At 34.2% G+C, this 21,914-nt stretch overlaps 2 protein-coding genes across 5 annotated transcripts in view; both read right to left on the reverse strand.

Annotated features, from left to right (window-relative positions):
* clcn3 (chloride channel 3) overlaps positions 1–12,966 on the reverse strand; it is a 65,017-nt gene extending 52,051 nt beyond the window's left edge. For all 3 annotated transcript variants that reach the window (XM_079605364.1, XM_079605357.1, XM_079605367.1), the window contains exon 1: positions 12,747–12,966. The gene's annotated coding sequence lies outside the window, so the exon portion shown is untranslated. The remainder of the gene's footprint in view (positions 1–12,746) is intronic.
* Positions 12,967–14,358: 1,392 nt separating this feature from the next.
* Positions 14,359–21,886, reverse strand: nit1 (nitrilase 1). 2 transcript variants are annotated; one of them, XM_079604945.1, is made up of 6 exons: positions 21,576–21,886; positions 19,502–19,732; positions 19,313–19,416; positions 18,013–18,149; positions 17,539–17,664; positions 14,359–14,831 (listed from the first exon to the last, which is right to left on the reverse strand). In XM_079604945.1, the coding sequence occupies exons 1-6, from the start codon at positions 21,632–21,634 to the stop codon at positions 14,571–14,573; spliced, it is 918 nt and encodes a 305-aa protein (XP_079461071.1). In that variant the 5' UTR covers positions 21,635–21,886; the 3' UTR covers positions 14,359–14,570. The 2 variants fall into 2 exon arrangements, with proteins under 2 accessions (XP_079461071.1, XP_079461070.1); XM_079604944.1 differs by having other exon boundaries at positions 17,520–17,664; positions 21,576–21,878.
* Positions 21,887–21,914: the final 28 nt, after the last annotated feature.

The following is a 21,914-nucleotide window of genomic DNA, read 5'->3' on the forward strand; positions in this document are numbered from 1 at the left end:
TGTGTTTTTGATTTCGTACAAAGATTTCGTACTGTTGTTCTAATACTTTTACACTCACTGTCTCTCTCTCTCTCTCTCTCTCTCTCTCTCTCTCTCTGTGTGTGTCTGAGACGAATCACGAGTCCTCGTGTGCAGAGTTGCAGTCACAAGCCTCTGCTGGACTGAAATCATTAATAATAACGATGGGAATAATTAACCAGCTTTACAATGGCAGCGTCCGGGAGCATCAGAGCATGTTTTCAAATTCTGCTTTTATAATCCAAAGTGACATGAAGACTGTGCAACGTGAAAATTATTATTTTTACTTTTAAATATTTTTTTAATTTTTTTAAATAATAATACATTCAAAGGATTGCTTATTACTTTATTATTAATAAATACCATTATTATTGTGTTATTAAATATTGTTTGTGTATTTATTGTGTATGTATATATATATATATATATATATATATGTTGTTAAATAATAATTCAAATACATTTGTCATATTATTGTTGTTGTAAAATACACACACACACACATATATATATATATATATTATTCATATATATATATATATATATATTATTCATATATATATATATAATTAGTTAATAAAAATACATAGGATTAATGCAAGTTGAAATAATAATAATAGTAACAATTTTTTATAATAATAATAATAATACAAATATGAATGTTGCTAAATAATATAAATAAATATTAATATTTGTTTAGTTAAATAATAATAATTTATTAACAATAAATATAAAGGTTTGAATAATAATAACATTATAATTGTAATAAATGAATCAATGGTGTTATATAAATATATTGTTTACTTCATGCCTTTCGCTCCCTTTAATGTGTGTGTGTGTGTGTGTGTGTGTGTTGTGTGTGTGTTGCCTTTCGCTCCCTTTAATGTGTGTATGTGTGTGTGTTGCCTTTCGCTCCCTTTAATGTGTGTGTGTGTGTGTGTGTGTGTGTGTGTGTTCAGTTACTGAATGAAGAGGACGTTTTAGGCAATAAATTAATTTAGCAGACAAATCATGAGATCCAGGAGTCTAGAGTCTCCGCGGGACAGGAGAACAAGAGCCGCTCTGTGAAGGAGAAATTACATTCATTTACTTCAATTTGAGTGTTTTTTTACGAGATCCAGAGATCAAGAGCCTTTTCTCAGGGATTGGGAGGGAATCACAGAGCCAATAACAACTCACTCAACATGAGGAGGGACACATCTAGTATTTACAGACAAATATTCAGTGCATTATTATGAAAAAGAAAAAAATTAGGAATGCATGATAAATCGGCCACCAGATATTAAAGTCGATAAATAAGGGATTATATTCTTCAGATGAGACGCTTCAGAAGCGACTGTTCAACATGATGGATTTACATTGCTTAAAATATGATGGGAATCACTTCAAAATAAAGTTCAGTGCAACATGTGCAGCGCAAATCTGTCATATCGGCAACATAAAATTATCATGAGAACATTATTATAATTGTGTGCTTGAGAAATGGATTGAATTGTGAGACTTTTGTTTTTGTTTGTAATCAGGCTCTCAAAAATGATATACAAATTTGGATTTAGATTTATTGGCCATATATATCAGTTATCGGCTTTATTCTTTATATAAAAAAAAGTTTTCATATCGGTGCATCCCAAGAAAAAAAATTCATAAATTATTGTAATTACTCGAATGGCACTCAAAGTATTATGTAATGAAAACAGCAGTTTTTTTTTTATAATATGAATTAAAAAATAAAATCAAACTAACTTAACTACACCAAAATACTCTTGAATCATGGACAATTCCAGACTTCATAATAATGCATCACATAATTTAGTAAAATCAAAACTGAATCAAATATAAAAAAATTAAATAATAATAATAATTTCACAATTAAAACATTTATATTATAAATATAATACAGATATTTTTTTTGTTATATTATATATTAAGTTGACGTTTTTTTTTTACTAGTTATAGTACTGTACGGTTGATGTATTATTTATTTATTTACACAATTATTTACTTTTTTAAAATTTATCTATTAAATTAATCTTATTTATTGTATTGTAACCAAATTTGTGTTTATTTATAAATACGATATTTAGATTGTTGTCGTTTTATTTGTAGAAAAGAAATGTCCCAGGCAGGTTTGGTTTCAGAAAGGCAGTGTGTTGGCCAGCCCTGATGGGTCCTGGCACACGGGTGATTGACACGCCGCGCTGGTGACATCAGCAAAAATCTCCATCTCACCGCAAGCCATGAGGTCACCATAGCAACAATGACAAAGTGATGTCAGCAAGAGAAGAAGTGTGTAAGCAGAGAGTGAATGAAGATGAACTGAGGAGTGTGTTCTGAAACATCACAAATACTCAAATCACATCGAACACGCAGTCATCCCGTCCAGAACATGTCGGGTTACACCTTTCCAAAACTGCGGACGATCTAGATCCGCTTGTTGATGAGTAGTTACACATGTGACCCTCGACCACAAAACCAGTCACATGGGTACATTTTTTAAAATTGAGATTTATACATTACGAATAAGCTGAATAAATAATATTTTCATTGATGTGTGGTTTGTTAGGATAGGACAATATTTGGCCGAGATACAACTATTGAAAATCTGGAATCTGAGGGTGCAAAAAAATCGAAACATTGAGAAAATCGTCTTTAAAGTTGTGCATTTATGTTCACGATTGTGCTGCACTCACTCACAAAAATACATGTTTTATATATTTATGGTAGGAAATTTACTAAATATCTTCATGGATCATGATCTTTACTTAATATCCTCATGATTTTTGGCATAAAAGAAAAATTTATAATTTTGACCCATACAGTGTATTGTTGGCTATTGCCACAGAAATACCCGTGCGACTCGAGACTGGTTTTGGGATCTAGAGTCACACATTGTTAAGCAGTTTCACTGTTCTCTGTGTTTATCAGTGATCCGTTCACACGCTCCCTGCGGATTACATGATTACGTCCTGAATAAAATGTAAATGTGCTCTAAATTACAGTGCAGCGTTTCATAAAACAAACCCTCTTACACAACTTTCATCATCATCTCTCTCTCTCTCTCTCTCTCTCTCTCTCTCTCTCTCTCTCTCTCTCTCTCTCTCTGTTGTCATGGAAGGATCGCCTAGGTGACCGTTGCTTGGAGATGAATCAGCGTTTTCAGAGTCAGTTGAGCAGCATATATTCAACAAGTAAAGATGACAGGTGACAGCAGAGAAACGTCCTGTAAGACGGTGTCGTGTGGACATTATATATTTTACAATGATCAATATAAACACTCATGTTGAGTTTGTAGCGTATGATCTGATTTGACTGCAAACATCAGCCAATGTTTGCTGAGAACACACTTAACACTACTTAAAAATGGGTTTGTTATCGGCACATGCAAAATGACTCGCATACACTCTTAAAGGTACACTCCACTTTTTTTGGAAACTCCCCTAGAGTTAAACAGTTTTACCGTTTTCGAATCCATTCAGCCGATCTCCGGGTCTGGCGGTAGCACTTTTTAGCATAGCTTAGCATAGACCATAGAATCTGATTAGACCGTTAGCATCTCTCTCAAAAAAATGACCAAAGAGTTTCGATATTTTTCCTATTTAAAACTTGACTCTTCCGTAGTTACATCGTGTACTAAGACCGACGGAAAATGAAAAGTTTCTAAAAGATTTTCTAGGCCAATATGACAGAATATTTTAATTCTTTATAGTGGAAAAAGGTTCTTTAGATTTTTAGAATGTTCTTCACACAGAAAAAACGGTTCTAATTAGAACCTTTTACTGAAAGGAAACAACAATGGTTCTTCTATCGCTGCGAAACCAAAGCCTTTATTTGTAAGAGTGAAACTGATTAGTGAACGACTCGTTTCAGAAGTTCCTCTCAGCGCCGGAAGACGTTTGATCACGAAAGAGGAATACGCTGGTATTTACCGCTGACATCAGAGATCTTTAGAAGGAGGCAGACAGATCATCACACCCGCATGATGCATGAAATGGCTGAAATAATGTGCACAGCCGTTCTATTCGACTTTTTATCTCACAATTCTGACTTTTTTTTTGCTCACAATTGCAAGTTATAAAAGTCAGAATTGCGTTACACAAACTCGCAATAATGGTGCATTAAAGTCTTCCTGGGAAGTTCATATTTACGAGTTGAGAAATTTTCGCCACTGAATACTTTTTTTTTTTTTTAATTGCTAGTCGATGTAATTGCGACTTATTTCTCACAATTCTGACTTTTTGATATAAACTCGCAATATCGAGTAATAAAGTCAGAATTGCGAGTTTATAGCAATATAATATGTAACGATAAAGTTTACAGTGGCTTCATAAATTAAAACATGTTAAAAAGCAATGCACATTTTTTGTTCTTCATTTTCTAGAAGTAAAAACTCTAAGTAGTTCATTGAGAGCAGGTACACCACCATATTGCAACGACGAAAGTGACACCTGACGTCGTAAACACAACTTCTCAACTCGTAAATACAAACTTCCGAGGAAGACTTGAACGCAACATTATATCTCACAAGTTTATATCACTCAAGTCAGACTTTATATCAAGCAAGTACGACTTCACAACTCTCAATTCCAACTTTATAACTCGCAATTCTGAGTTTATATCTCGCAATTCTGACTTTATATCTCTCAATTCTGACTTTATAACTCACAATTCTGACTTTATATCTCTCAATTCTGACTTTATAACTCACAATTCTGAGTTTATATCTCTCAATTCTGACTTTATAACTCACAATTCTGACTTTATATCATGCAATTCCGAGTTTATATCTCTCAATTCTGACTTTATAACTCTCAAATCTGACTTTATAACTCACAATTCCGAGTTTATATCTCTCAAATCTGACTTTAGAACTCACAATTCCGAGTTTATATCTCTCAAATCTGACTTTATAACTCACAATTCCGAGTTTATATCTCTCAAATCTGACTTTATAACTCACAATTCCGAGTTTATATCTCTCAAATCTGACTTTATAACTCACACTTCCGAGTTTATATCTCAAATCTGACTTTATAACTCACAATTCCGAGTTTATATCTCAAATCTGACTTTAGAACTCACAATTCCGAGTTTATATCTCAATTCTGACTTTAGAACTCACACTTCCGAGTTTATATCTCAAATCTGACTTTATAACTCACAATTCCGAGTTTATATCTCAAATCTGACTTTATAACTCACAATTCCGAGTTTATATCTCAAATCTGACTTTATAACTCACAATTCCGAGTTTATATCTCAAACCTGACTTTATAACTCACAATTCCGAGTTTATATCTCTCAATTCTGACTTTATAACTCACAATTCCGAGTTTATATCTCTCAATTCTGACTTTATAACTCTCAAATCTGACTTTATAACTCACAATTCCGAGTTTATATCTCTCAAATCTGACTTTAGAACTCACAATTCCGAGTTTATATCTCTCAAATCTGACTTTATAACTCACAATTCCGAGTTTATATCTCTCAAATCTGACTTTATAACTCACAATTCCGAGTTTATATCTCTCAAATCTGACTTTATAACTCACACTTCCGAGTTTATATCTCAAATCTGACTTTATAACTCACAATTCCGAGTTTATATCTCAAATCTGACTTTATAACTCACAATTCCGAGTTTATATCTCAAATCTGACTTTATAACTCACAATTCCGAGTTTATATCTCAAACCTGACTTTATAACTCACAATTCCGAGTTTATATCTCTCAATTCTGACTTTATAACTCACAATTCCGAGTTTATATCTCTCAATTCTGACTTTATAACTCACAATTCCGAGTTTATATCTCTCAATTCTGACTTTATAACTCACAATTCCGAGTTTATATCTCTCAATTCTGACTTTATAACTCACAATTCCGAGTTTATATCTCTCAATTCTGACTTTATAACTCACAATTCCGAGTTTATATCTCTCAATTCTGACTTTATAACTCACAATTCCGAGTTTATATGTCAAATCTGACTTTAGAACTCACAATTCCGAGTTTATATCTCAATTCTGACTTTATAACTCACAATTCCGAGTTTATATCTCTCAATTCTGACTTTATAACTCACACTTCCGAGTTTATATCTCAAATCTGACTTTATAACTCACAATTCCGAGTTTATATCTCAAATCTGACTTTATAACTCACAATTCCGAGTTTATATCTCAAATCTGACTTTATAACTCACAATTCCGAGTTTATATCTCAAACCTGACTTTATAACTCACAATTCCGAGTTTATATCTCTCAATTCTGACTTTATAACTCACAATTCCGAGTTTATATCTCTCAAATCTGACTTTAGAACTCACAATTCCGAGTTTATATCTCTCAAATCTGACTTTATAACTCACAATTCCGAGTTTATATCTCTCAAATCTGACTTTATAACTCACAATTCCGAGTTTATATCTCTCAAATCTGACTTTATAACTCACACTTCCGAGTTTATATCTCAAATCTGACTTTATAACTCACAATTCCGAGTTTATATCTCAAATCTGACTTTATAACTCACAATTCCGAGTTTATATCTCAAATCTGACTTTATAACTCACAATTCCGAGTTTATATCTCAAACCTGACTTTATAACTCACAATTCCGAGTTTATATCTCTCAATTCTGACTTTATAACTCACAATTCCGAGTTTATATCTCTCAATTCTGACTTTATAACTCACAATTCCGAGTTTATATCTCTCAATTCTGACTTTATAACTCACAATTCCGAGTTTATATCTCTCAATTCTGACTTTATAACTCACACTTCCGAGTTTATATCTCAAATCTGACTTTATAACTCACAATTCCGAGTTTATATCTCAAATCTGACTTTATAACTCACAATTCCGAGTTTATATCTCAAATCTGACTTTATAACTCACAATTCCGAGTTTATATCTCAAACCTGACTTTATAACTCACAATTCCGAGTTTATATCTCTCAATTCTGACTTTATAACTCACAATTCCGAGTTTATATCTCTCAATTCTGACTTTATAACTCTCAAATCTGACTTTATAACTCACAATTCCGAGTTTATATCTCTCAAATCTGACTTTAGAACTCACAATTCCGAGTTTATATCTCTCAAATCTGACTTTATAACTCACAATTCCGAGTTTATATCTCTCAAATCTGACTTTATAACTCACAATTCCGAGTTTATATCTCTCAAATCTGACTTTATAACTCACACTTCCGAGTTTATATCTCAAATCTGACTTTATAACTCACAATTCCGAGTTTATATCTCAAATCTGACTTTATAACTCACAATTCCGAGTTTATATCTCAAATCTGACTTTATAACTCACAATTCCGAGTTTATATCTCAAACCTGACTTTATAACTCACAATTCCGAGTTTATATCTCTCAATTCTGACTTTATAACTCACAATTCCGAGTTTATATCTCTCAATTCTGACTTTATAACTCACAATTCCGAGTTTATATCTCTCAATTCTGACTTTATAACTCACAATTCCGAGTTTATATCTCTCAATTCTGACTTTATAACTCACAATTCCGAGTTTATATCTCTCAATTCTGACTTTATAACTCACAATTCCGAGTTTATATCTCAAATCTGACTTTAGAACTCACAATTCCGAGTTTATATCTCTCAATTCTGACTTTATAACTCACAATTCCGAGTTTATATCTCTCAATTCTGACTTTATAACTCACAATTCCGAGTTTATATCTCTCAATTCTGACTTTATAACTCACAATTCCGAGTTTATATCTCTCAATTCTGACTTTATAACTCACAATTCCGAGTTTATATCTCTCAATTCTGACTTTATAACTCACAATTCCGAGTTTATATCTCAAATCTGACTTTAGAACTCACAATTCCGAGTTTATATCTCAATTCTGACTTTATAACTCACAATTCCGAGTTTATATCTCTCAATTCTGACTTTATAACTCACACTTCCGAGTTTATATCTCAAATCTGACTTTATAACTCACAATTCCGAGTTTATATCTCAAATCTGACTTTATAACTCACAATTCCGAGTTTATATCTCAAATCTGACTTTATAACTCACAATTCCGAGTTTATATCTCAAACCTGACTTTATAACTCACAATTCCGAGTTTATATCTCTCAATTCTGACTTTATAACTCACAATTCCGAGTTTATATCTCTCAATTCTGACTTTATAACTCTCAAATCTGACTTTATAACTCACAATTCCGAGTTTATATCTCTCAAATCTGACTTTAGAACTCACAATTCCGAGTTTATATCTCTCAAATCTGACTTTATAACTCACACTTCCGAGTTTATATTTCAAATCTGACTTTATAACTCACAATTCCGAGTTTATATCTCAAATCTGACTTTATAACTCACAATTCCGAGTTTATATCTCAAATCTGACTTTATAACTCACAATTCCGAGTTTATATCTCAAACCTGACTTTATAACTCACAATTCCGAGTTTATATCTCTCAATTCTGACTTTATAACTCACAATTCCGAGTTTATATCTCTCAATTCTGACTTTATAACTCACAATTCCGAGTTTATATCTCTCAATTCTGACTTTATAACTCACAATTCCGAGTTTATATCTCTCAATTCTGACTTTATAACTCACAATTCCGAGTTTATATCTCTCAATTCTGACTTTATAACTCACAATTCCGAGTTTATATCTCTCAATTCTGACTTTATAACTCACAATTCCGAGTTTATATCTCAAATCTGACTTTAGAACTCACAATTCCGAGTTTATATCTCAATTCTGACTTTATAACTCACAATTCCGAGTTTATATCTCTCAATTCTGACTTTATAACTCACACTTCCGAGTTTATATCTCAAATCTGACTTTAGAACTCACAATTCCAAGTTTATATCTCTCAAATCTGACTTTATAACTCACAATTCCGAGTTTATATCTCTCAAATCTGACTTTATAACTCACAATTCCGAGTTTATATCTCAAACCTGACTTTATAACTCACAATTCCGAGTTTATATCTCTCAATTCTGACTTTATAACTCACAATTCCGAGTTTATATCTCTCAATTCTGACTTTATAACTCTCAAATCTGACTTTATAACTCACAATTCCGAGTTTATATCTCTCAAATCTGACTTTAGAACTCACAATTCCGAGTTTATATCTCTCAAATCTGACTTTATAACTCACAATTCCGAGTTTATATCTCTCAAATCTGACTTTATAACTCACAATTCCGAGTTTATATCTCTCAAATCTGACTTTATAACTCACAATTCCGAGTTTATATCTCTCAATTCTGACTTTATAACTCACAATTCCGAGTTTATATATCTCTCAATTCTGACTTTATAACTCACACTTCCGAGTTTATATCTCAAATCTGACTTTATAACTCACAATTCTGAGTTTATATCTCTCAAATCTGACTTTAGAACTTACACTTCCGAGTTTATATCTCAAATCTGACTTTATAACTCACAATTCTGAGTTTATATCTCTCAATTCTGACTTTATAACTCACACTTCCGAGTTTATATCTCAAATCTGACTTTATAACTCACAATTCTGAGTTTATATCTCAAATCTGACTTTATAACTCTCAAATCTGACTTTAGAACTCACAATTCCGAGTTTATCTCTCAATTCTGACTTTAGAACTCACAATTCCGAGTTTATATCTCAATTCTGACTTTATAACTCACACTTCCGAGTTTATATCTCAAATCTGACTTTATAACTCTCAAATCTGACTTTATAACTCACAATTCCGAGTTTATATCTCAAATCTGACTTTATAACTCACAATTCCGAGTTTATATCTCTCAATTCTGACTTTATAACTCACAATTCCGAGTTTATATCTCTCAATTCTGACTTTATAACTCACAATTCCGAGTTTATATCTCAATTCTGACTTTATAACTCACAATTCCGAGTTTATATCTCTCAATTCTGACTTTATAACTCACAATTCCGAGTTTATATATCTCTCAATTCTGACTTTATAACTCACACTTCCGAGTTTATATCTCAAATCTGACTTTATAACTCACAATTCTGAGTTTATATATCTCTCAATTCTGACTTTATAACTCACACTTCCGAGTTTATATCTCTCAAATCTGACTTTAGAACTTACACTTCCGAGTTTATATCTCAAATCTGACTTTATAACTCACAATTCTGAGTTTATATCTCTCAATTCTGACTTTATAACTCACACTTCCGAGTTTATATCTCAAATCTGACTTTATAACTCACAATTCTGAGTTTATATCTCAAATCTGACTTTATAACTCTCAAATCTGACTTTAGAACTCACAATTCCGAGTTTATCTCTCAATTCTGACTTTAGAACTCACAATTCCGAGTTTATATCTCAATTCTGACTTTATAACTCACACTTCCGAGTTTATATCTCAAATCTGACTTTATAACTCTCAAATCTGACTTTAGAACTCACAATTCCGAGTTTATATCTCAAACCTGACTTTATAACTCACAATTCCGAGTTTATATCTCTCAATTCTGACTTTAGAACTCACAATTCCGAGTTTATATCTCAATTCTGACTTTATAACTCACAATTCCGAGTTTATATCTCTCAAATCTGACTTTAGAACTCACAATTCCGAGTTTATATCTCTCAAATCTGACTTTATAACTCACAATTCCGAGTTTATATCTCTCAAATCTGACTTTATAACTCACAATTCCGAGTTTATATCTCTCAAATCTGACTTTAGAACTCACAATTCCGAGTTTATACCTCTCAAATCTGACTTTAGAACTCACAATTCCGAGTTTATATCTCTCAAATCTGACTTTAGAACTCACAATTCCGAGTTTATATCTCTCAAATCTGACTTTATAACTCACAATTCTGACTTTATAACTCTCAAATCTGACTTTATAACTCACAATTCCAAGTTTATATCTCAATTCTGACTTTATAACTCACAATTCCAAGTTTATATCTCTCAAATCTGACTTTATAACTCACAATTCCAAGTTTATATCTCTCAAATCTGACTTTATAACTCACAATTCCGAGTTTATATCTCTCAATTCTGACTTTATAACTCACAATTCCGAGTTTATATCTCTCAAATCTGACTTTATAACTCGCAATTCCGAGTTTATATCTCTCAATTCTGACTTTATAACTCACAATTCTGACTTTATAACTCTCAAATCTGACTTTATAACTCACAATTCCAAGTTTATATCTCAATTCTGACTTTATAACTCACAATTCCGAGTTTATATCTCTCAAATCTGACTTTATAACTCACAATTCCAAGTTTATATCTCTCAAATCTGACTTTATAACTCACAATTCCGAGTTTATATCTCTCAATTCTGACTTTATAACTCACAATTCCGAGTTTATATCTCTCAAATCTGACTTTATAACTCACAATTCCAAGTTTATATCTCTCAAATCTGACTTTATAACTCACAATTCCAAGTTTATATCTCTCAATTCTGACTTTATAACTCACAATTCCGAGTTTATAACTCTCAAATCTGACTTTATAACTCGCAATTCCGAGTTTATATCTCTCAATTCTGACTTTATAACTCACAATTCCAAGTTTATATCTCTCAAATCTGACTTTATAACTCACAATTCCAAGTTTATATCTCTCAAATCTGACTTTAGAACTCACAATTCCGAGTTTATATCTCTCAATTCTGACTTTATAACTCACAATTCTGAGTTTATATCTCAAACCTGACTTTAGAACTCACAATTCCGAGTTTATAACTCTCAAATCTGACTTTATAACTCGCAATTCCGAGTTTATATCTGAAATCTGACTTTAACTCACAATTCAATTTTTTTTTTAATTTTCACTGGTATCTAAAATGTTGGTGTCATAACTGCATCTTTTCCAAGTTTTCCATCTCAATTCCGACTTTATAACTCACAATTACAAGTTTGTACCAAAAAGTCAGAATTGTAAGATAAAAAGACGCAATTACCTTTTTTATTTTGTTATTCTGTGGCGGAAAGCAGCTTCCATAGAAAGTCATAGATTTTTTTGGAAAGACATGCAGAATTTCCTTCTTCTTTTTTGGGGAGTGAACTTTTGCACTAACAAACTCATGAATGCATGTGATGTTGGCAGTGTACAAAGCCAAAACAATGTGTGTCTGTGTGCACAACGCCAAAAAGCTTGATTCTGTGTTTCTGAGAAACATCCTCATGTCAGTGACTCTACACTGAAGGCAACAGGGCCTCAACATCATCAGTGACGAGCATGTTAATGACCAGAGTCTCAGCAAACAGTGTCACCAGAACACACAGTCTGAACAGCAGAAACTAACACATGTGTTTCTGAGAAGCACGTCCACCTGAATGTGTGTGTGTGTGCAGCTCCATCTTATGAGCACAGAGATGTATGTGTCGTTTAAACAGATGCATCAATCTACAAAAGCTCAAATAAACCCCACAGCATTCACTAAAGTAGCGGGCTGACAGAAAATCTCACTGGATGGATCAACATAACACTGAGAATCCAGTTCACACACTCATTAAAATACACATGCATGGGTATATTTATAAAACAGCACACATGAACCAGTTTGCATGGAAATACAGATGAAAATAACTGCCAGCTGCTTGAGAATGAAGCGTTTGAAGTGATGTGTGGTCCTGTGGTGGTGAGTGACAGTCTCGCGCTGTTGTGATCGCACAGATGTGGCGCTCTTACCTCCGCAATGCCTCGAAACGACCTCTGAACACACGAATCATCCCACCAGCTCATATAAAGCACGCAACGACATGTTTCCTCTCAGGAACTGGCTGTCATCCTCATCCTGCTGCTCTGGTGATGCTTGTTTTGGCCCATTCCCGTGTCACTGACTGCTTCACAATCACTTCCGGTTTCCCCTCCGCCGCCTCCATCATCGAAGAAGAAGAATCAATAATGTGATTTCACATGCAACTTACTAGATTCATAATGTAAAAAAAAAAAAAAAGAAAGAAAGGAAAATACATAATAATCTAACTCAAAATATATTAAAATTACCCTAAATATGAATAAAATATATACTAAAAATAAAAATAACGAACGGCAATGATAAGAAATAAGCCATACTTTTTAATAAGGATTATTATTTTGAAATTCTACAAAAATAAGAACAAAATAGTCTAGTTACTAGTATAATATAACTTTTGATAATAATCTATACTGTGGTATTACAATCACTAATTTATAATAAAATAACACAATTACATAATAAAACGAATGAAAACCATAAAAAAGGGAACTTGATAAGAATCATACATTGTAAAAAAGGTAAAAAGTAATACAAATATATAATAATAATTACTTTAAAAATTAATATAATGATTTTACATGCAACCTGCTAGATTCTTAATGTAAAAAAAACAAATATTAAATTAATATGTTAAAATTACCCTAAATATGAATAAAATATACTAAAATTAAAAATAACGAATGGCAATGATAAGCAATAAGTCATCCTTTTTAATAAGGATTATTAATTTGATTTTTTTTTAAATAAGAACAAAATAGTCTAGTATAATATAACTTTTGATAATAATCTATATTGTGGTATTACAATATATAAATAATAATAATAATTATTATTATTATATAAATTACTAATTTATAATAAAATAACATAATTACATAATAAAACGAATGAAAACAATAAAAAGGGAAGTTGATAAGAATCATACATTGTAAAAAAGGTCAAAATACAAATATATAATAATTACTTAAAAAAATTATATAATGAATTTACATGCAACCTGCTAGATTCATAATACAGAAAAATGATGAAGTATGAACAATATATTAAGTAAAATCACAATAATGCTAAATTAAAGCAAGTAAATAAATGATAATAAAATGAATGGCAGTGAAAAGCAAAGTAATAAGAATAATGGTCAAGTAAAATAAAGTATAACGCAAAGTTTAATTAATTTGATGATAGTACTTTATCATAAAATATGACAAAAAATAATTGAATATAAAATATAATTACATAATCAAAATGAAACAAACAACGGGGCAAAAAGAGGGTAGTTAACAAGAATAATAAATTGAAATAAAGATACATACATATATATAAAAACAAACATTTTATTATAAAATAATAAAAATATTATAGTATAATAATAATATTAAAAAGAGTATTAAAAAGCAAAGAGCAGCTGAAGATTCAACATCAGAATTTCAATTTCAATTAATATGATCTTATAAAACTATATGCGCAGAACCCGAACAGGCTTGTTTTGAAGTTAAGCAATGCTGTGATTCACAAGACACACACACACAAAAAAAAGGCATGATGGTACATAACTTTCTCTTTATTAAATGCTTTCTCTTATATATCTCTCAAAGAGAAAGACATTAGGCATAATTCTAGCCCATATCATGATCAGTTCACCGAGACTTTAAATGACTAATGAACACCACAGTAGTCAAATCATTAATCCAACCTGGGTCCAATTTATTAATAAGTCATGAATTATCATCAGTGTGCATTACTCATAAACAGGTGTTTCAGTCCAAGCTGCAGTAAAAGTCCTTCTCTCTGCGGTGCCGCTGCACTGGCATGTCCCTCCGGACGTCCCGTAGCGTCTGCAGGTCGATCTGCACCAGCGCTACGCCCACATCTGCCCCCCCGCAGTCCCCGATCACCGCCCCCCACGGGTCCACCGCGAGCGCGTGTCCGTACGACGCCCGCCGGGAGTGATGAGATCCGACCTGAGCCGCCGCCAGCACGAAACACTGCGTCTCGATCGCCCTCGCCCGCAGGAGCACCTGAAGAACAGCGGGTCAGAGCGTCAGCTCACAACAACCTCACTATGACATACACGCAAGATTCACAAGCAATTCCATTCAATTCTGATCTTAATTATATATCAGGTAGACATATATAAAAATAAAATGCATTGCCTAATAGACTGCCCGGACAAAATTGGATTTAAATTGATATGTTTGGCAACCGTTCTTATATCCCTCAGTTATCATTGTAACAGCAGAAATCTTATCGCAAAAAAGCGGTGGTATAATGCGCCTTTTTACAAGAGGTAAAATAAGTCTCTGATGGCCCCAGAGTGTGTATGCGAAGTTTTAGCTCAAAATAACCAACACAATTTTTTTAATAGCATGTTAAAATTGTCCCGTTTTGTGTGTGTCCCTTTAAATGCAAATAAGCTGCTGCTCCCGGCACAGAGGGCGGAGCTTCAAGAGCTTGTGTGTGTGTGTGTGTGTGTGTGTGTGTGTGTGTGTGTGTGTGTCTGCAGCTCTGATTACCTCACACACACACACGCACTGAAATGTCAGAAACTGTTCTGCCTTTTATATTTAAACCGAAGTCGGACAATGATGGAGAGACTCAAGAAGAAGTGACAACATGTAGAAGCAACAGGACATTTCTGAATGATTATTTCCTGAATTTATATTGTTGATGTGGAGTTAACTATCTTCAAGTCTTTGATTAGCATATTCTGTCATGATAATCTATAAATCATGTTCAGGGGGCGGGGTTTATGTAAATTTTAGGGTTGGTGATGTCACTAACATGTGTAGTTCCTACCAGCCGTTTGTTGTAGTCCTTAAGGCGAGACACGGCAGGCAAAAACATCGTTTTTTTTTCACTGGTCAATTTTGAGATTTTAGGCTATTTGTCTTCAATAACATGTCTTCTTTCAGACTTGTGGTGAAAAAAAGTCCAAAATACACATTTAGGTCTTTATTTCACTACACTTTGTCTATTTGCGTCTGTAGATTTCTCCGAAATTCAACAAAAGTTGGCGTTCTAAATCAACGCGCTGTTCCGCGATCTGTCTTCTTCCTTTAATCACACACATGTCTGAAAAGCTCTCTCTCTGCTGTACAATGCTGTCGGGTCCAAATATGGTCATTTCCTTTTAATCAGCAACCAATCATGAAAGTAAAATGGGCATTTAACCCTAAAAGCGAAATCTCATTGGCTGATGTCAATTTCTGACAACGTGATTGGTTCAGATGCATCACGTGACGCGCTCTGACACTTAGATGTGTGTTTTTGACTGTTTTTCTGCTCAGTTAAAGGCCATAAATGCTGTGTTTATAAGTTTTGATGTGATTTAGGTGGTTTGTATTGTTGTTGCTAATTATTTGATAAGATATTGTGTCAGTAAATAGTTGTTTCTACTAAAAAAGTATGATTTTTTTACATTACAAATCTTTAAATGCCTTTTTTTTTTTTTAAATGGGTTTTTTGTCATCCTCCAGTAGAAACATCTCAGCCGATGTAGCGCCTGTGTACACCAAATTTTCCAGTTATACACTTAGCAGTATTCTGAAGATATGTTCAGAGGGATTTGTTAATAAATCATTCCTGGCCTGATTTATGGGACATTTTAATCCCAAAAATATGGCGAAAATCGATTTTTTAAGGCTATGGACAGTATATTTTGATTTCCTTATAAAAGCATATATCCTGAAATCCCTCTGAACATCTTTTTTCATCTTGTGTGTAAACAAAATGAAAAAAAAAATTTGGACCTGGCTTTATCATATGTTCAGATCTATCTACCGAAAATATATGCAAAAGTGTGCATATTTAATGAGATAATACCTAATTTGCATAATTAAACATACAAATTTCAAAAACTTGTAATACATTTTTTTTTATGAACTTGTGTTAGTAATCAACTGAGGAAGTGTCATGGTGATATCTATTATTTTTAAATTGTACCCTATTCACCTGTAGTGTCTCGCCTTAAAAAACAATTTCTGTAAAAGCAAATATCTCCCTTTGCTTTGAACTTTGAGCGTTGTAACTTTGCAGATGTTGTTTCTGTTCAAACAGCAACATTACACACTAACTACAGTTAGAAAAGTGAAATCATAATCAACCACCCCTTTAAGTTTTGTTCATGCATCAACTGAAAACAGATTAGTAGGATTGAAAGGTGCACTGTGTAATATTTAGGAGGATCTGTTGACAGAAATGCAATATCATATACATAACTATGTTTTCAGTGGTGTATAAAGACCTTATAATGAACCGTTATGTTTTTAATACCTTAGAAAGAGCATTTCTCTCTACACACACCGCGGGTCGCCTTACATTGAAATGCGCCGACATGTTTCTACAGTGGCTCTGAACGGACAAACGTGTTTCGTCACTATGTTGTTCTTCGAGCAAAGAAGCTTTAGCTAAAGTCAGCGAATAAAACACTGACACAATGATGAACAGGTAACAATAATAATCGCAATAACACATAGTTTTACTGAATAATAAAGTAAACATAATTTCTTAATGTATCTTTGTAAAGAAGCCTCATTGCTTAACTGGCTACTCTCTGCTGCCTCAGACGACGACATCACTTCCTGTAGGCCACCGTAACTTCTGTTGGGTGCAATTCGTAACCTCACCACTAGATGCCGCTAAAAATCACACACTGCACCTTTAAGAAACGATATCAAAATGAGATGCAATTAAAATTGAGAAATCACTATGAAGCGGATGAAGCACCTCCCAGTGCGCGGCTCCGGTGGCCACAGTGAAGGCTGATGGGAACGTCAGGATCTCGGCTCCGTGTCTCTGCAGCGCTGACGACAGCTCAGGGAAACGCAGGTCATAGCAGACGCCCAGACCAACCTGCGAATATCAGCAACACGGCCACGTTTACATGCACAACTTCTGCTTAAATCAGACTGAATACAATCCAATCCAATCCTATTGTCCTGTGCTTTGGGTTTCCAGCACTAAGTCCAAGCAACGTACTTACCAAATTTAGCAGTTTAATCAACAGTTCATTTTTTTGTTAACCTTTTACCATATGTCTTCTTGGAGTATCGCAATAATATGGTATCGTGAGTTCAGTATCGTGGTATGTATCGAATCATGACATGAGGGTATCGTTACACCCCTACTAACGGATTATTTAGATGCATGTAAACGTATCCAGTGAGCATGAGATTGATCTGTCCGCTGTTCCTGCTGTACCTTCCCGATGGGCGTCTGGACCGGCGGGAGCAGTCGAGGTCCCGCTACTGTGAAAGCGCTCTCTTTAAGAGACACTCCTTTACTGGTCAACTCCACATCAAACAGATGAGCCTTCCTGTAGACCGACACAACCTCGCCTACACACACACACACACACACACGCACGCACACACGCACATACACACACACACACACACACACACACACACACACACACACACACACACACACACACGCGCACACACACGCACGCACACACGCGCACACACACACACACACACACACACAAACACACACACACACGCACACGCACACACACACACAGATCTTATTATACATGCTTCAACTTAGTGTCATTTCATATTTCTGCAACTATTATAATACATTGCATATACGTGTGCGAATATAATATCTTATACAAATATCTTATTTGTATACTTGGCCAATTCAGATTCATACCACTTGAATGTCTAGGTCATAAGAAATTTTTTCACACAAAATCTAAAAAAAAATTATAATAAGAATTAAGCCTATATTAGGGTCGCTATTTTTTTTGCATTGTGATGTTTTCAAGACAATTAAGCATATTTTACACACCCATTTTTTGTTTTTAAATAATTTGATCTTGCCATGAGAACAGACACTGATGTTGATGTGGAAATAAAAATAATTAAATTAATAAATAATCATTACTGTGATGCAGAACATTTATAAAATGTTTCAATTATTAATTAAATACAGTGGTAGTATTTAAAGATAATTACCGGTATTCAAAAATATATTTTTTGAAAGAAATCACTGTATTAAAGTATTTTTCTAAAAAATATGTTTTATAAGATCTCTTTAAAAATGAATAAAAAAAAAATCTGAAATCAAGTAGCCTATTCATTAGGAGAATTTTTTTATTGTGAAAATATATTCCTATCAATTAATTATACTTAAAAACCTAAAGTATTGTATTTAGCTATAACATATTTTGATCTCGCCATGAAAACTGATGCTAATATAGAAATAAATAAATCATAACTGTAATGCAAAAAAAAAATACAATATTTATATATGCAAGTATTATTCAAATATCATAGTAGTATAATTTAAACATCATTGTAGTATTCTCTACTTTTAATTTACAAGAATCATTGTATAACTTGAATATAATTCATAAAATACAATAATTAATACAATTAAAAAATATAATTGTACAAGATTGTAATGACCATAAATAGGCTTAATTTTGCATTTTGATTTTGGGGAGAAATATAACTAGATAAAGCACCACATGTGAGACTACCGTAAGCACCTTTTCCGCTGATGATAACGTGGCTGTTGTAAATGCGGCGGTCTGTGTGCCAGTCCTGTCCTCTCTCATGAAATCCACCCAGAGACAGCCACAAGTCCAGCTTCCTTCTCCACAGACAAGTATCTCATCAACAACGACTTCTGGGTCATATTCGTGAGTCACTTATACACCAGTGGGCCTTCAACTAACCTGGCCAGGTGTGTGTAGCGGGTTATGATGTCACCGTCCAGACTCTCTGAGAGCGCCAGCGTCTCCTCGCGGCTCGAGCCGATGTAGTCGAAGCCCTCCGGCAGGAACACCATACTGGCCCCGCCCTCTTTGGCCTGCTCAACCAATCGCGTGCAAGCGCTGAAGTTGGCCTCTTTGTCAGGGGTGGCGGTCATCTGACAAACTGCTGCCACAGGAAGTGATGACGACATCCTGACAAAACAATCATTTAATAATCAATCATCCTGATAGCATGTTCGTTTAATAATAATAATTTTTTTTTAAAGTTACTCCTTGTCTTCGGTCTGTTTTGACCTAATAGAGAGGCTCGCCCCAAAAATGAATAATATGTCATATTCTGTTATAGCTGAAGCTCAAACGTGATGCGTAACACGAGAATGAACCTCATTGGTTCTCACAGAAGCTCAAACGTGATGCGTAACACGAGAATGAACCTCATTGGTTCTCACAGAAGCTCAAACGTGATGCGTAACACGAGAATGAACCTCATTGGTTCTCACAGAAGCTCAAACGTGATGCGTAACACGAGAATGAACCTCATTGGTTCTTGCTGAAGCTCAAACGTGATGCGTAACACGAGAATGAACCTCATTGGTTCTCGCAGAAGCTCAAACGTGATGCGTAACACGAGAATGAACCTCATTGGTTCTCACAGAAGCTCAAACGTGATGCGTAACACGAGAATGAACCTCATTGGTTCTCACAGAAGCTCAAACGTGATGCGTAACACGAGAATGAACCTCATTGGTTCTCACAGAAGCTCAAACGTGATGCGTAACACGAGAATGAACCTCATTGGTTCTCACAGAAGCTCAAACGTGATGTGTAACACGAGAATGAACCTCATTGGTTCTCACAGAAGCTCAAACGTGATGCGTAACACGAGAATTAACCTCATTGGTTCTTGCATGTCAAGTGAACATGATTGAGCTTCTGTGCACCACAACTCATAGATATACACACTAGATGTCACCTTGGGGTTCTAAGCATGTAAAAACCGCCGCCATCTTGGAACAGGGGTCTTGTCATAGGAAGTAGCGAGGTAACGCTGCTATCTCCGCCTGTACTTCGAATTCATGGATGATGCCGGACTTTTGTGCTGCGTATGGATGTTCACACGAATGAAATCTGAACTAGGAAGAATGTTTAAAAAAAATATACATATATTTTCTTTGGACTCAATGATAAACACATGTCTGACAGTTGGAACGAACCAAAAAAACTAGAAAATCACATTCATGACGATTTATGGTGATTTTATTTCCGTTAGACCTTTGCCTACATTGACGCTGATGCATTAAAGAGGAGGGGCTCTCCTGTTCCATGATGGCGGCTCTATTGACGCATTCGTTCCAATGAACTGCCGTAGCCAAGGCGACATCTAGTGTATATATCTATGACCACAACTGATGCGAGTTGATGAATGTTTACATGTGAATAAAAGCCTAAATTCAATCTGTTCATCATATAAAGCGATCAAGTCTCTTCAAAAAATGTGGACTATACCACTCAATTCATATGGATTAGTTTTACGATCTCTTTATGAACTTTTTAAAGCGTCATAGTGGTAGTTGCGTAGCTGTCAATGGAGGGACAGAAAGCTCTCAGATTTCATCAGAAAGATCTTAATTTGTGTTCTGAAGATGAACGAACTCTCACGAGTTTGGACCGACATGAGAGTGAGTAGCCTAATTAATGACACAATTTAAATTTGTGGGTGAACTACCCCTTTAATAATACATTATAGCCACTATGGTGGTTAGACTCAATATCTCAATAGCACCTTCATATGGACACTAACCATAACTACTATGCAAAGTCACCAGACTAGTTATTACCATCTATTTATTGTGCGATTACAGAAAATTAAATAAAAACATGTAACATCTCATCAGAACGCCATGCATAATTGCACATTTAAAAAAACAATAAAGAGGAAGTGGATTAAAATGCAAGGCCTTGAGAAGTGGTGTTCTTCTCTTCTTCTTATGACACACACTTCATATGACACACAACAGCATGCAGAGACACACACCTGATCTGTCCTCGCACAGTCAGCAGAGCAGCCGCAAGAGAAGCTGAGAGCAGACGCATCGACACTCACTGCTCTCCGGGGATCACAGCTTGCACTTTGAGCCAATGACTAACTGTACAGCTGACATATTAACACCGCACGACCTAACTCTGGCTCTTATCACTGAGTACGATTGTGAATTAAAGAAAAAACATTTCATTTGCAATATATTATAGCTTATGTTTAGGTAAACTGCGTGTCTTAATCACAAAAAAATAATGCACGATTAGAAGGACAGAAGTCTCGCGTGGGCGTGGCTTCACTGTCAGGATGTTGCTTCTGATTGGACGGTTACCATAT

Source organism: Phoxinus phoxinus (genome assembly GCF_949152265.1).
Source record: "Phoxinus phoxinus genome assembly, chromosome: 2".
Taxonomy (NCBI): Eukaryota; Metazoa; Chordata; class Actinopteri; order Cypriniformes; family Leuciscidae; genus Phoxinus; species Phoxinus phoxinus.